This window comes from Diadema antillarum, unplaced genomic scaffold (genome assembly GCF_040938485.1).
Source record: "Diadema antillarum isolate AM-2024a unplaced genomic scaffold, OU_Dant_1.0 scf00000131, whole genome shotgun sequence".
Taxonomy (NCBI): Eukaryota; Metazoa; Echinodermata; class Echinoidea; order Diadematoida; family Diadematidae; genus Diadema; species Diadema antillarum.
In genome coordinates this window covers 2,013,046-2,026,579 of record NW_027271020.1, presented here as the reverse complement: position 1 = coordinate 2,026,579, position 13,534 = coordinate 2,013,046, and the positions used below count along the sequence as shown (strand labels likewise).

Genomic DNA, 13,534 nt, shown 5'->3' with positions numbered 1-13,534 from the left:
TTGACCTTTAATTGCAAATATCTCCATTTGGCAAATGTGGACTTACCGGTTTTTGCAAACAAACCCTTCAACTCTTGTTGAGTTCTAACTTGTACTCATATCATTGCTGTTGGGCTTTGGTTTCTTGAAAGAGAAATTCGTGGTTTGCTTCAATCAAATAAGTAAAATCTAAAACAGAGCATTATGAAGTATGTGATTACACAGTTAGCAGTCCTGTTTAGGTTTTATTTTCGTCTATGGTTTGCTTCGTTTGTTGGTCTTGGTTACAAGGGAGAGGGGTTCAGCCTAAATTGACCATAGCATGATTTTATGTATATAATTATATGAAGAGTTTGTTTGCAAAAACCGATATGTCCATTTTTGAAGATTTTGAAGTATGGTCTCTGTCATAAAGTACAAAATAATACCTTTTAAATGATATATTGGTCACTTCATATAAAGGTACATTTTTGAAGTTATGGTCAAAAGAAGCAAAAATTTTCTTATTAGTAAGAAAATGTAATTGAACTTTGTGAAGTGAGGGCGCTCTACACTGGCCGTCACCAGGCTCTGGCAGTCACCCTCGTTTCTTGCAGCGTTGACCAGCTTTGCACTTTACAAGAAATAACATCCCATGCACTCAATACAAGAGGATATACCTTACAAAAATTAATATAAAGAAGATTCTTCTTGCACATTAAATGAAAATGGTTAATCCCCCCCCCCGATCCCTCTCTCTGACTTGCTTATAGATGGAGATTTCACTGAACTTGAACTTTACTCTTATAATGGTCCAGATAGATGATAATGAATGTCAGTGGGACCAGTTGAAGAGTTTGTTCGCAAAAACTGATAAGTCCATATTTGCCAAATGGAGATATTTGCGATTAAAGGTCAAGAAAAATAAAGAGAAAAATAAGAAAATTTTTGCTTCTTTTGACCATAACCTCAAAAATGTACCTTTATATGTAGTGACCAATATATATAATTTAAAAGGTATTATTTTGTACTATGACAGAGACCGTACTTCAAAATCTTCAAAAATGGACTTATCGGTTTTTTGCGAACAAACTCTTCAGTTACAACAGTACGCGAGTCCGTGATATTATCCATGCAAGACAGAAATTAACACTGATAGGAATTTTTGTTCTGCAAGCCAAAATACTTTGTAATGAGACATGCGCTGAACTATATTGGCACATTATCGAGCGTGTAGTTATTGTAATACTGCAACGTTTTTAATCTTTGTTTTAACGTAATAATGTAAAGAAAAACAGCGGTCCCGTCACACATAGTTTCAGTTTGTTAGTTTCTCAGCAGCACAGTCACCTGGTGACCGTGGCAAACTTGTTGACAGTTTAAAAATCTCACACGGCATCACTACACGTTCACTTTGTCATCCCGGGGTGCTGAGAACATGGTATAAACATTGTGGTATACTTATAGCATGTTTCGATATGTTTATCTCATGCTTCTGCTACCAGTCTTCCTACCGATTTACCACAATATTTATTATCATCATTTTCTCTTGTTTGTGCACCATTTTGCGTTTTACGTGACTGTCTCATCGTATTTTTGCTGTATAAGAGAGCAGAAATTGTGCTATCACTCCACACCACGGAAGTATACCAACCATACAGCGACTATATACCCACACCATGACAACCGAAATAGTCCCGTATCCAGACTGCAGCAATTTTCATCTTGTTATTATAAAGAATGTAGAATGAAAAACGTGTACAAGGTCATGCGACACTTCCTAGGTAAGATGTTGCGTATCTTCATTGTTTAGGGTCTGAAACTGATTCACAAAAGTTTTGCTTTGGGTTGTTGTTGTTGGGTTCTTTTTTGATTACGTGTGCCGTAATTGAGTCTATGATTTTGCAGGTAATGCATATAAAATGTAGCTGCAATGAGAATGTTACCGTGTCTGATCATTACGCAATATAGCCATCAGATGGCGGGCGAAAGTATGATCATTTTAAGGAATCATGCAATTACTTCCCCCCCCCCCCCTCAATAATGTAGTACAACTGTAACGCACTTTCTCCTTCGTATCTCCACCTCAATTGTCATAATATTCACTCGCACGCAGCTCATCCTCACGACACTATAGACTGCGGTCCCTCACCACCGCGCACCTCTCTCTAGTATACCCCTCCCTCTGTCTCCCTCCTCAACACCGCCCCCTCCCCCCTCTCCCGCCCTCCCTTCTTCTCTCTCTTCCTTCAAAATGGGCCCAGAGATTGCGTTTCTCAGCTCTTATTTTTTTAGTGTCAAAGAGTTGTTTTTTCTTCAAAGTTCAAAATATTATTATAATCGCAACAAACATCATGATTGTATATAACCGGAACAATAAACGCGGTAACACTGTCGATGTTGTCATCATGATATTACAAAATCATAATCGGGAGAAGCATAACACAGTGTATGGTTCTGCAATCATTCCTATACAAATGTACATGACAACGAATAAGGAAACAAAGAATGAAAAGCTAGAGGAAGACAAACAAGAGAATCTGGTACATACATTATTATCATATAAGTTCATGTCCATACCAAGTTTATGTCACAAGTACAAGAATCGTATTCTCAAGTAAAACAATTAATCATGTTAACAATATTAATGATAATGTAGTATTAGTAATCCAATGATACAAAAATATATTATGATTTTAATTATATCGAACCATTGTTATTTTATTTTTATTGTAGGCACTTACTTATCTTTATGTTGATAAATAGTGACGATATATGACTATTGCAACAGTAATTCCACTCGACTTGATTAGTGTAATTCCTTCACACAGTTAGTGGAATCCTCCTTTTTTTCCTACATTTTGATTGCGGGAAATCCAGTGGATGGTATAGGTAAACAACGTGTAGCTTACGAACGACGAACAACATAGAAGAGGGCGTGCTTGTATATAGCCGTTTCGACAAGTAGATGTATTCCCTTACACGTTATCGATGGGTTGCAGGGCCTAGGGCGGATCCACGAATTCCGTAAAGGGGGGGGGGGGGGGGGGGAGGGCGCCTTTACAAATTTAAAGGGGCGCAGCATGCCCGCCTCCCATTTTTTCTTTTTATATCTTTTGTTTTAACAAAAATTAAAGGGGGGCGCCCCCGCCTGGATTCGCCATAACATATATCATAGGTTGTGATGACCCCCTCAATGGAAGAAAAAGAAGGGAAGAAGGGAAAAGTTTTATTGCTTTCGTTAACGTTCGAGAAGGATAGGATGCGGAACAGGATTTTGTTTTTCGCAGCTGCGTGGTTAGACCGTCAAATCTGTCTCTTGTCCAGGCCTCTTGGACGCCCTTTCGGTAGTACCGTTGTGTCGGCCCGGCCGACCGAAGCGACCGTACACTTAGAGGCACTGTACAATTGTGGTTGAGGTGAGGATTTAGCTTTTAACGTTTTGCGAGATAATCAGAAACCACTCTATGAGATGTCGAAGAGCATGCAATAATAAGGGAAATCAAAAGTTATTTTGATGAAAATCGGTTTTGAAATGGCTGAGATATCAAAAAACAAGGTGGCATGAAACAAGTCAAAAGATCTAGTTTTGGTCGAGACCTAACTTCAGGTATTTAACATTTTTTTTTGTAAGACCATCAATGTGAAACCTCTTATGAACTATGAAAGAGCACGAAATTCCACTTTAAAGAGGAATTCAACATTTATTTTATACATATATAATTATATAGAAATGGACGAGATATCCAAAACAGGGCAATCCTAATAAAAGGTGGGACCCATCTTTCATTAGGAACACTTTAGTTTACTTTGTTCTTGGATGTCTCAGCCATTCCAATACCGATTTTCATCTATATACTTTGAATTCCTCTTGTAATGGTATAATTATGCTCAGTATTAGTGGCTTTTTGGTATCTCGGAAAAAGTTAAAAGCCGAATCCTTATCTCCACCAATCTATACATCACAAGAGGCCACCGAACAAAAGGACAGTAGATAACAGTCTACTGCACGATGTGCTGTTAATAGTTTACAACGCTAGGTCATCAACGATTATAATTGCTACGATATACTTTATTCTTTCCTCTACAATGTTATATTACATGATTCGTGTTCATACATAAAACGCACACATAAAGATTAAGTATAATCATTTTTTAATTTGAACTCTCAAATAGCATTAACAATGATGAAATAACAAATCTGCACTATGCACTTGCACCCTAACTCACCATTGCACTGATGCATTATGTATTAAATGATTTGTAAAGAAATATAAGCCATAATACTATGCTTTTCTAGAGGCCGCCATCAAACTCAAACTTCAGCTTAAAGGGATCGTATAGTTTTGGGTTGAGACTTAACTTCAGGTTTTTATTATTTTGACGAGATATCTAGAAACCTCTTATGAAAAATTATGTAACTCCAAGAGGAATTCAATGTTTATTTTTGATGAAATTTGGTTTTGAAAAGGCCGAGGGCGAAAACAGAGCGATCCTAATAAAGTGCGGGACCCACATTTTATTACAATCGTTTTGTTTTACTTTGTTTTTGGATGTTTCAGCTATTCCAAACCAGATTTTTATCAAATAAACTGTAAATTCCTCTTAAAATTGTATGCTCTGTACTATTTCATAAGTGTTTTCTTGGTATACCTCGCAAAAAATGTTAAAGCCCAATTTTCACCTCCACCAATACTGTACTATCCCTTTAAGATGACGGTCTCCTGCATTTTGTATAATGTATTAACTCGATTGAATAATCAATGATTTTCCAATTGTTTTTGTATGATTATAATTCACCGATACAATATTTCATTATTGGTTTACATTATGACTGTATTTCTATTCATCTTGTGTTGGATACAGTATAATGTTACAGTACTGGGATATTGTTTGTTATGTTGTATAACTTTGTGAAAAATGCAGAAATAATCAAATCAAATTAAATCATAGGTAGTGATCATTACGATGATTTCAAACAAATAAAAACATGAATATACAAAAACATATCATTCTATAAGAAATTTACGGGATTATAGTTTGATAGCAGCACCCGCTCCGGTGTATATAGGAGGGACCACATGTGTTTCCGAAATCGCCGGTATAAACTGTAAGCGAGGAGGTGTGCGAACTCCTACCTCCTTGGTATAAGGGGTAGGGTCTATTTTTCGTGCTACGAAATCCAGACACTGCCGGCCGAGGATCGTAAAAACAAAACAAAACAAAAACAAAAACAAAACAAAACAAGACAAAACAAGACAAAACAAAACAAAACAAAACAAAACAAAGCAAACCGAAAAAAGGGTCTGTATTTTGACTTCTCACTCTGAGTATTTTTTGTTCTTTCTGTCTTTCTCTTTGGACATCATGTGAAATTTGAAATGGGGTTATAATATTTGGAAAACACAGAAAAAAAAATAATGATCATATCCAGGGATTAGATTCCTTACCAATAACAAACATTCATGTCATAAGATGTTCATTTTTGTTTAATTTCTTATGAGTTCTGAAATCTCATTGTGGGTACGTGACATTTGCTCCTGCGACAATTGCTCCCATCTGCACGCTAAGCCAGATATAAAACTTACCCACGGCATAACCCTAACCCTAATAAAGGTTTGTTATCCTCACATCCCTATCATAACCCTAACCCCATAACCCTGTACATGGCCGGCGCCAGGTTTTCAAAAGTGGGGCTCACTTTATACTTTTGGTGCCACTTCCGGGTTTCATCAGATGACAAGCAAAACAAACAAACAAACAAATAACCAAACAAACAAACAACCAAACAAACAAACAAACACAATAAAGGGTCTTCAGCGTAAAAACAAAGGCCTTATACCGCGCTCACACTTCAAGGTTTCTTTTTTTTTCTAGTGCCACTTCGGGGTAAAAAAAAGAAAAATTGTGTGTGTGTGTGTGTGTGCGGGGGGGGGGGGGCAAAGTGGTGACACCCTATGTATTCCTATGCACTAAGTGGTGCAAAAAAAAAAATGCCCCATCCCCCCCCCCCCCCTTTCCGCCGGCCCTGCTATAACCTATTGAAGTCTTTGGAGATAAGAAGACCGGCGCAATGTCGCATCAGGATCAAATACTGTACTATAGTACTATTCAATTCAATTCAATAGTTTATTTATTTTCATAATCACAAAGAAAAGAAAAGAAAAAGTTGACATAATCCAAAGTGATACAATTTTTTTTTCATTTCTCTTACACTCGTCTGATAAAAGGATTTTTTTCAATACAATATAAAGTATGTTATACACGAATGATGTCGTAAAAAAGAAACAATGCACTTTGTCATGGCAACAAAAATAGTAAATAATCACAATGATGGAAAACAGTGTTCCACTAAAAAGGCCACGCTTGTAAGACGTGGAACACTGGAACAAAACAACAACAGCACCAATTTGTTATACCAATATATTCATTTTAAATTCTTCTATATACTATTGTACATTTTACTCATTGATATAATGATGCTGATACTATGAACAATACTTACTAGGATTTTAGGATGCAAACGTATAAACTATGTAACATATCACATTTGTGGCACAGACACTATGGGGCTAGGTGTGCCAGGAAAATTGAACGGAAAGGAAGATATGCAATCGGCCACAAAAAACATAACGACGACAACAACAATTACAATAACACAATACACAGAAATAACAGAATTTGAGGAAATGCACTCAGACAGATACTGGACAACGAAGAACGAGGAAAGAGCAGGAGCAGGGAAGGATAGAGAAGGAAAAGGAGAGGGAAAAGGAGAGGGATGGAAAAGGTCTGTGGACACACTACAAAATCTCAAGGAAAAGTGAAACATGACGGGGTTTTTCATTGAACAGAATTAACTGGTATATTTAGAAAACAAATATTTTTTGAGTTTATACTTAAATGTAATTAACTTCACAGATTCTTTTAGATCATTATCTAAGCTATTCCAAAATCTGGGTCCAGTATAAACAAAATACAAATGTATTTTGAGTGTGTACAGTTCTCACTGATAAGGGAAGATGGAATTCTTTAGATTGTCTCGTGGGATAATTATGTACGTGGCTGTTACGGTTAAATAAAGAATAAAATATTTTGGGTAGATAGTTGCAGTTGTAATTAAACATAAATTGACCAAGTTGAAACAAATACAACTCTTTTATTTTCAGAATTTTGTGCTCAAGGAAAAGCTTGTCAGTATGTGCTCGGATATGAAGGTTAAAATCGATTCTGAGCGCCATCTTTTGCAGAAGAAAAAGTTTATCTAACAATGTCGAATATGTATTCCCCCAAGCAAAAATTCCGTAATTCAAGTACGGCAATACCAAACTTGAATAAAGCGTAATCAAAGCCGAAGAAGGAAGATAATATTTCAATCTATTCATTATGCCTATGTTACGTGCAATTACATTACAAATATTTTTTATGTGACACTTCCATGATAACTTATTATCAACACAAACACCTAAGAATTTAATAGACGAAACCTCTTCTAGGGGAGTAGCGTCAAATATAACATTACCTGGTAATCTATCTACAGAATTACTGAAAAACATATACTTTGTCTTCTCAATATTCAGTGACAATTTATTTGCATATATCCATTGTGAGACATTCTTCAATTCATAATTCACTGTACTAATTAAAGTATTAGGGTCAGGGTGGGAATAAAAAAGATTGTGTCAATTCACTCTCATAATAAAACATACACGCACACACACATATCCGAACTACGTACCTGAGATGAGGTGAAGGGTGTCTGCTCTAAACCAACAAGCAGGTGGAAAGAACATCCGAGATCGGTGTGTGTGTGTGTGTGTGGTGGGGGGGGGGGGGTATGCATTGCAATGAGGAGCGTTGCATTGAGGGATGCATTGAGGGGTCTCTAAAGTATAAAGACTGCAAAAGGCCGCGAAGGGAAAGGGGTGGGGAGTCAGAAATTTTGGCAGCCCAAAATAAGGGATGTCTTCAAAATGAAGGAAAACGAGCATTTGCCCTGAATGATATTATGTGAGCGGACGTGGCGGGGGGGGGGGGGGGGGGGGTGATCATGCACGAGTAGGTTCCTATATAGGATGGCAGAAAGACGCCAAACTGAGACCAGTGCACCATGTGCAAGCTAAATCGGTCTGATAGCCAGCTCATATTTTACAGGTGGTGGCTTCCCTCTTCAGTGTTGCTGCAGAAGACAGAAAAAGAAAAAAAAAAACACGTTATGGAAGTACTCTGTGAAAATAGTTAGACAGTACATGTATGATAATGATACAGGCAGGAAAGAATGCTAATCTTGTTGTACACGGGCGCATGTCACGAGAACCTATCAAATTTTAAAATCTTAGGGGGTTTCCCGCATAGTCGAACGGGCATACTCACTGCGATGACGTCATGCGGCCGTTAATCATATGCCTACGTCACGATATCTTACAACTTCAGCGTATAAACACCGAAGCCATGAAATATGAATTCCGCGGTTTCCAACGTGGAATTTCCCTGGAATTTTGACCAGTTGAATTTGTGAATGTCAATGGTATTCCGTTGACTACCCTCGCTATGACCATGTCATAGCGAGGAAAGTGGATTTTCGCCGCAGATTTGTTTTATTTTGTTGACATTCAGTGGGATTTCCCAGCCAACCCGACGGACTGGACTGGACTGCTGACGGTAGTCATCGCGATCTCAATCGCTCGGTATTCAAACTCACGGCCCCGCCGTCTGTCTACCACCACCGTGTGCTCCGTCGTGCTGCTCTCCTCCAGCCCCCGTTGCGGCGTTCAACAGGCCTGTGCTCGGCTCTTTTAATAGCTTTTTTCGTCTGTTCTATTGACTCTTCTGCTTGAATTGTGTGATGCTGCACTGTGCGCAAGCAAATGTAGACGCACAAAAATGCCACGTCAAAAACAATCAAATCCGAGGGGTCTGAAGCGTAAGTAAATTTATGCAGGTTCCACTTCATAGACGTTCTAGTTTTTAGGTGTATCTTTTTACAGCATTATCGTGACCATGGTGACTTTTTCATAAGCATGTTGGCCAATGTTGAATTTAGTCTATCTTCTCGGTCAATGATTTATTGCAACATGATGCACATCTCTAGATCTTTATATGTTTTATAAACGTGTGTCAGTGTCTCCATAGCTCACTCTCTGACTTTGATACACTTTAGTAACTGGTTAGTCTGGAGTCTGTAAAAGATCTGGTTAGTCTGGTTTACAATTACATTTCTAATTGTTGCACCTCTAAATTGTCACTTCATAAATAACACTACAGTAGATTCTAATGTTAATGGAGTCTGACGAAAACATCTGCTACACTACACTAACAACAGCTTACAGAACAGTTCTAGATTTGCAATCCAGGGGCAGGTGCAGGGCAGGGACCACACATTGTTATGTGATGACCTTGATACATTTGTACCGGTGCTATTGAGTATTTTCTAGTAAACAATGACACTTATTGATATTTTTTAGGTTGCAGGATTGTATTCCGTCAATGTTTCAGCTTTTCAACGATGCCAATGAGAACCAACCCCTGGTCTGGATAGCCTCGACGAGATTTATCAGAATAGGCCTAGGTCTAGACTATCTCTACATGTGATGCGATTCTAGATGCTATAAATATAAACTATGCCATGTAAAAAAAAACTAATAATCAATTTGATAATAACAAATTTAAAAAAAAATCAAAAAATTAATATTTCTTTGAAGGTTTGGTACAATGACAGTAATGTCAGTAGGAACTGCAAAAAATGATCACTTCACCAGCTTCTGCATAGCCATAGGCCAACAGGACCACTTTTCACCTCAAAACAAGCACACAAGTCATAAATTCTATAAACTTTGCCACATACCATGGGATATAGCCCTTTTCAGTACGGAAGAAGATAGAGTGGAGCAGGTCTGCATTCGAATGAGTACCAGTAGCAGCTTCATTGTTACAGTACAATGTATGTTTAGGGCTAGAGGCTCCTAGAGCTGCTACATTTAGGAAGCTCAGTCAGAAAAAGAACCAAAGTGGTGCCAGAGCAGAGAGGTGACCACCTCCATGGTGCAATGGTGAATGGTGGTATTCTTGATTACAGAGTATTGAATACTATTGAACAGACCCTCATCTAAATCTGCATGCTACACATCGCTTTGCAGTATGTTCTGCTCAGCATTCATGATTCTGTGCACTTTTAACATGTATAGTGAGGTGCCCGCACCTCGTCAGGGGCCCGAATACCGTCACCCCACTTAAAATTGTTTTGAGCGCACTAAACAAAAATGTATGCCCGGAACTGTGTTCTGTATGCTTGAAACTTGGCAGGGCTACCACAACCAAGCAAATTGTGGTGAAAACCGAACAGTTTTTCGCGAAAATCTGAAATTTTCATAGGGCTATAGGAATACGTGTTATAAGTCGCCCGCACGCATCTTTTACGTGTATGTCTATGGGAACATCACTGTCACCCGCACACGTCTTTTACGTGCTAAGTCTATGGGAGAGCGGGTGACGAGTTGCGGGCCCCTTCCTTAGCGCGCAACTATTTCGCATCGTTCGCATTCGACGACGATAGCTGCAAATTTTCAATATCGATCAGTGAACTTGTGATTCCATTGGAATTTTCAGCATTTTTCCTGTATGTGAGTGGGATTTCAAAGAATTTCAGTGGCGAAATGTGATTCAAATATGGGCAAACATTAACTATGACGAGGTGCGGGTCACCCAAGTATACATGTACATCAAATAGGACCTATTCCCTTTGAAGTCCATGTACAGCTGTATACCATGATTTCTCAATGATACACTGCTGTCTTCCTATCTGATATCTGCTCAAACTCCCAATATCATGGTGTGTGTGTGTTTGTGTGTCCCGTGTGTGTGCACATGTGTGGCTCATTATTGGTTCATGAAATGAGTGAAAATCTGTGAGATTACGGGAAATACTATGTTTTGATGTGACAACTGCATATAGTATTATGATGCCTTTAAATACACTGTAGAAAGGAATGAAAAAATAACCCGGCTTTTGTTACTTTGCATCATTAGCAGTTACACTCCAGGAGAATTTGCTTTTAAGCTGTCTTTCAGTAAAATCATGATGAATGTAAACGAGTAAAAACATATGATGCAAAATTAGAGTAAGATTACACTGGCCCTCTGCAAACAGAGGTTGCCTTGTTACATTTTAGCATCTCATGTACAGTTTTGATCTAGCAAGCCATGTTTCAGAACATACAATTTTCTGTGATCTCAGAATGGCTGCAAGCCTACTGTAGTACTTTCTGGGAGTGATGTGTTTTATACATTATACCCATGGTGTTGACATCTACCGTGAAGCTACATGTACCATACACTATTATGTAAATGGAAAAGGAGAGATGAGCTGAGGACCTTTTTTTTTTTTGCTTGTTAGCTCATGAAACTCGGAAGTGCCCCCCCCCCCCTCCACTTTTGAAAATGCTCCGCCGGCCCTGCAATGTATCATTAAGACATGACTATAGCAGACATAGTTTATTCAGAGTTGTTCAATGGGTATCGGCTATTGTGTGTGTGACTTTATTGATGTTCACATGATAGGACTACAATGTATATCCTCAAAATGTACATAAAATATGTCGTGGGCTGAATTCTGAATGAGTTAACTTTGTGCAGGAGGTGCGTTAGTTGGGTTTCTATTTTCTGTCAAGCCAGGATTTAACCTTGGCATAGATGAACAACACCAGTGCAATTTACATCAGAGTCACTTGTGGCCACATTTTGTAGTGCATATATCTTTTTCAAAGCTATACTCTTTATTTTAGGTAGCGTCTTTGTAATTCTAGCGCTGCAAACACAAAATATCAGAAACCAATACTTGAGCTTACATTGATCGTAAGTTGTTTGTCCCTGTGATTCCAACAAACAAGCAAACAAACACAAAATATGCTGTTATTCTTGTAGACCAAACTTAAGAACAATCTCCCTCAGACTTCTCAACAAATTTCAGCAGCAGACAAATTCAAATCAAAACATGGAATATACTAAGTCATATTTTAACCATCAATGCCTTTCTTTATACTTCTAATTGCTGTTTAATTACCCCTTTGTTCCTGTATTTCATGTCTTTGTAGTTGATTATTTGTATTGATCAAAACGTCATGAGCATACAAAAAAGTACCTGTGCCCTATAAAAGTAGCCACTGTTACTCTCATTTTTATCATAAATAATGATATCATCTGTCACTATTGTATAGCATATTATATGTCACCACTAGCATATTTTAGCTCAGTCATATGAGTACATTATGTGTGTGTGTGTGTGTGGCATTTAGATTGTATGAGTCAGCACTGGTCTATTGCGCAGATGACGCTGAAACAGATGCTCTTGTACCATACATCGCGGGCATAATTTCTTGGTATTAAAACTCAAGGGTTTCATTTCACGTGTCTTTGGCTGGCACAACGAAAAACAGGTTGTGGTATATAAATGAGAGTGATACTCGTGTAGCTTGAGAAGCGTGCTTGAAAAGTGATCACCTCCTCAAATCGACTACATGTATGCATCGTTCAGTTCTTGGTCTCTTGTGTCCCAAAGACTATGGCTCACTCATGATCACACACTGTACCTGTGTTGTTCCTTGCTTTTAGAACAATCAGGCTTTAGAGGACAGTGTAATGCAAGTTTTACAAAATGTATGCTGAACTAAAGCAAACTCAAACTAACAAGGAAAAGTAGAAATTACGCGGTGCGTAACATATGTCCCCGCCGGAAGTAGCATTTTGTAACAAAATGTGCAATATAGGTAAAAAATCAAGGTCAAAGGTCAAAGAAGTCAAAGGTCAAAATTCTGTGTAGAAGTTTTGAAGCCCTCACCTAGTGCCATCACATAAAGCAAATGGAATCGAAATTGGGTTAGAAATGGCGAAGGAGTAGCATTTTGTAGCCAATGTACAATATAGGTAAAAAATCAAGGTCAAAGGTCAAAGAAGACAAAGGTCAAAATTCTGTGTAGAAGTTTTGAAGCCCTCACCTAGTGCTATCACATAAAGCAAACGGAATCGAAATCGGGTTAGAAATGGCGAAGGAGTAGCATTCTGTAGCAAAATGCACAATATAGGTAAAAAATCAAGGTCAAAGGTCAAAGAAGTAAAAGGTCAAAATTCTGTGTAGAAGTTTTGAAGCCCTCAACTAGTGCCATCATATAAAGCAAACGGAATTGAAATCGGGTTAGAAATGGCGAAGAAGTAGCATTTTGTAGCAAAATGTACAATATAGGTCAAAAAATCAAGGTCAAAGGTCAAAGAAGTCAAAGGTCAAAATTCTGTGTAGAAGTTTTGAAGCCCTCCCCTAGTGCCATCACATAAAGCAAACGGAATCGAAATCGGGTTAGAAATGGCGAAGGAGTAGCATTTTGTAGCAAAATGTACAATATAGGTCAAAGGTCAAGGTCAAAGGTCACGACTGAAATTCTGTGTAGAAGTTTTAAAGCTCCCATGTAGTGCTATCATATAAAGCAAACGGAATCAAAATTGGCTCATAAATGACAGAGAAGTAGCAAATTGAAGATTTTGATCACACACGGACGCACACACGGACACACGGACGGACGGACGGACA

General features: G+C 38.2%; 1 protein-coding gene across 1 annotated transcript in view; it reads left to right on the top strand.

The window, feature by feature from the left end:
• The first annotated feature begins 8,266 nt into the window (after positions 1 to 8,266).
• LOC139720680 (uncharacterized) overlaps positions 8,267 to 13,534 on the top strand; it is a 104,351-nt gene continuing 99,083 nt past the window's right edge. The window contains exon 1 of the mRNA XM_071632036.1: positions 8,267 to 8,881. Within this exon, the coding sequence (XP_071488137.1) occupies positions 8,842 to 8,881 (40 nt within the window). The 5' untranslated portion in view covers positions 8,267 to 8,841. The remainder of the gene's footprint in view (positions 8,882 to 13,534) is intronic.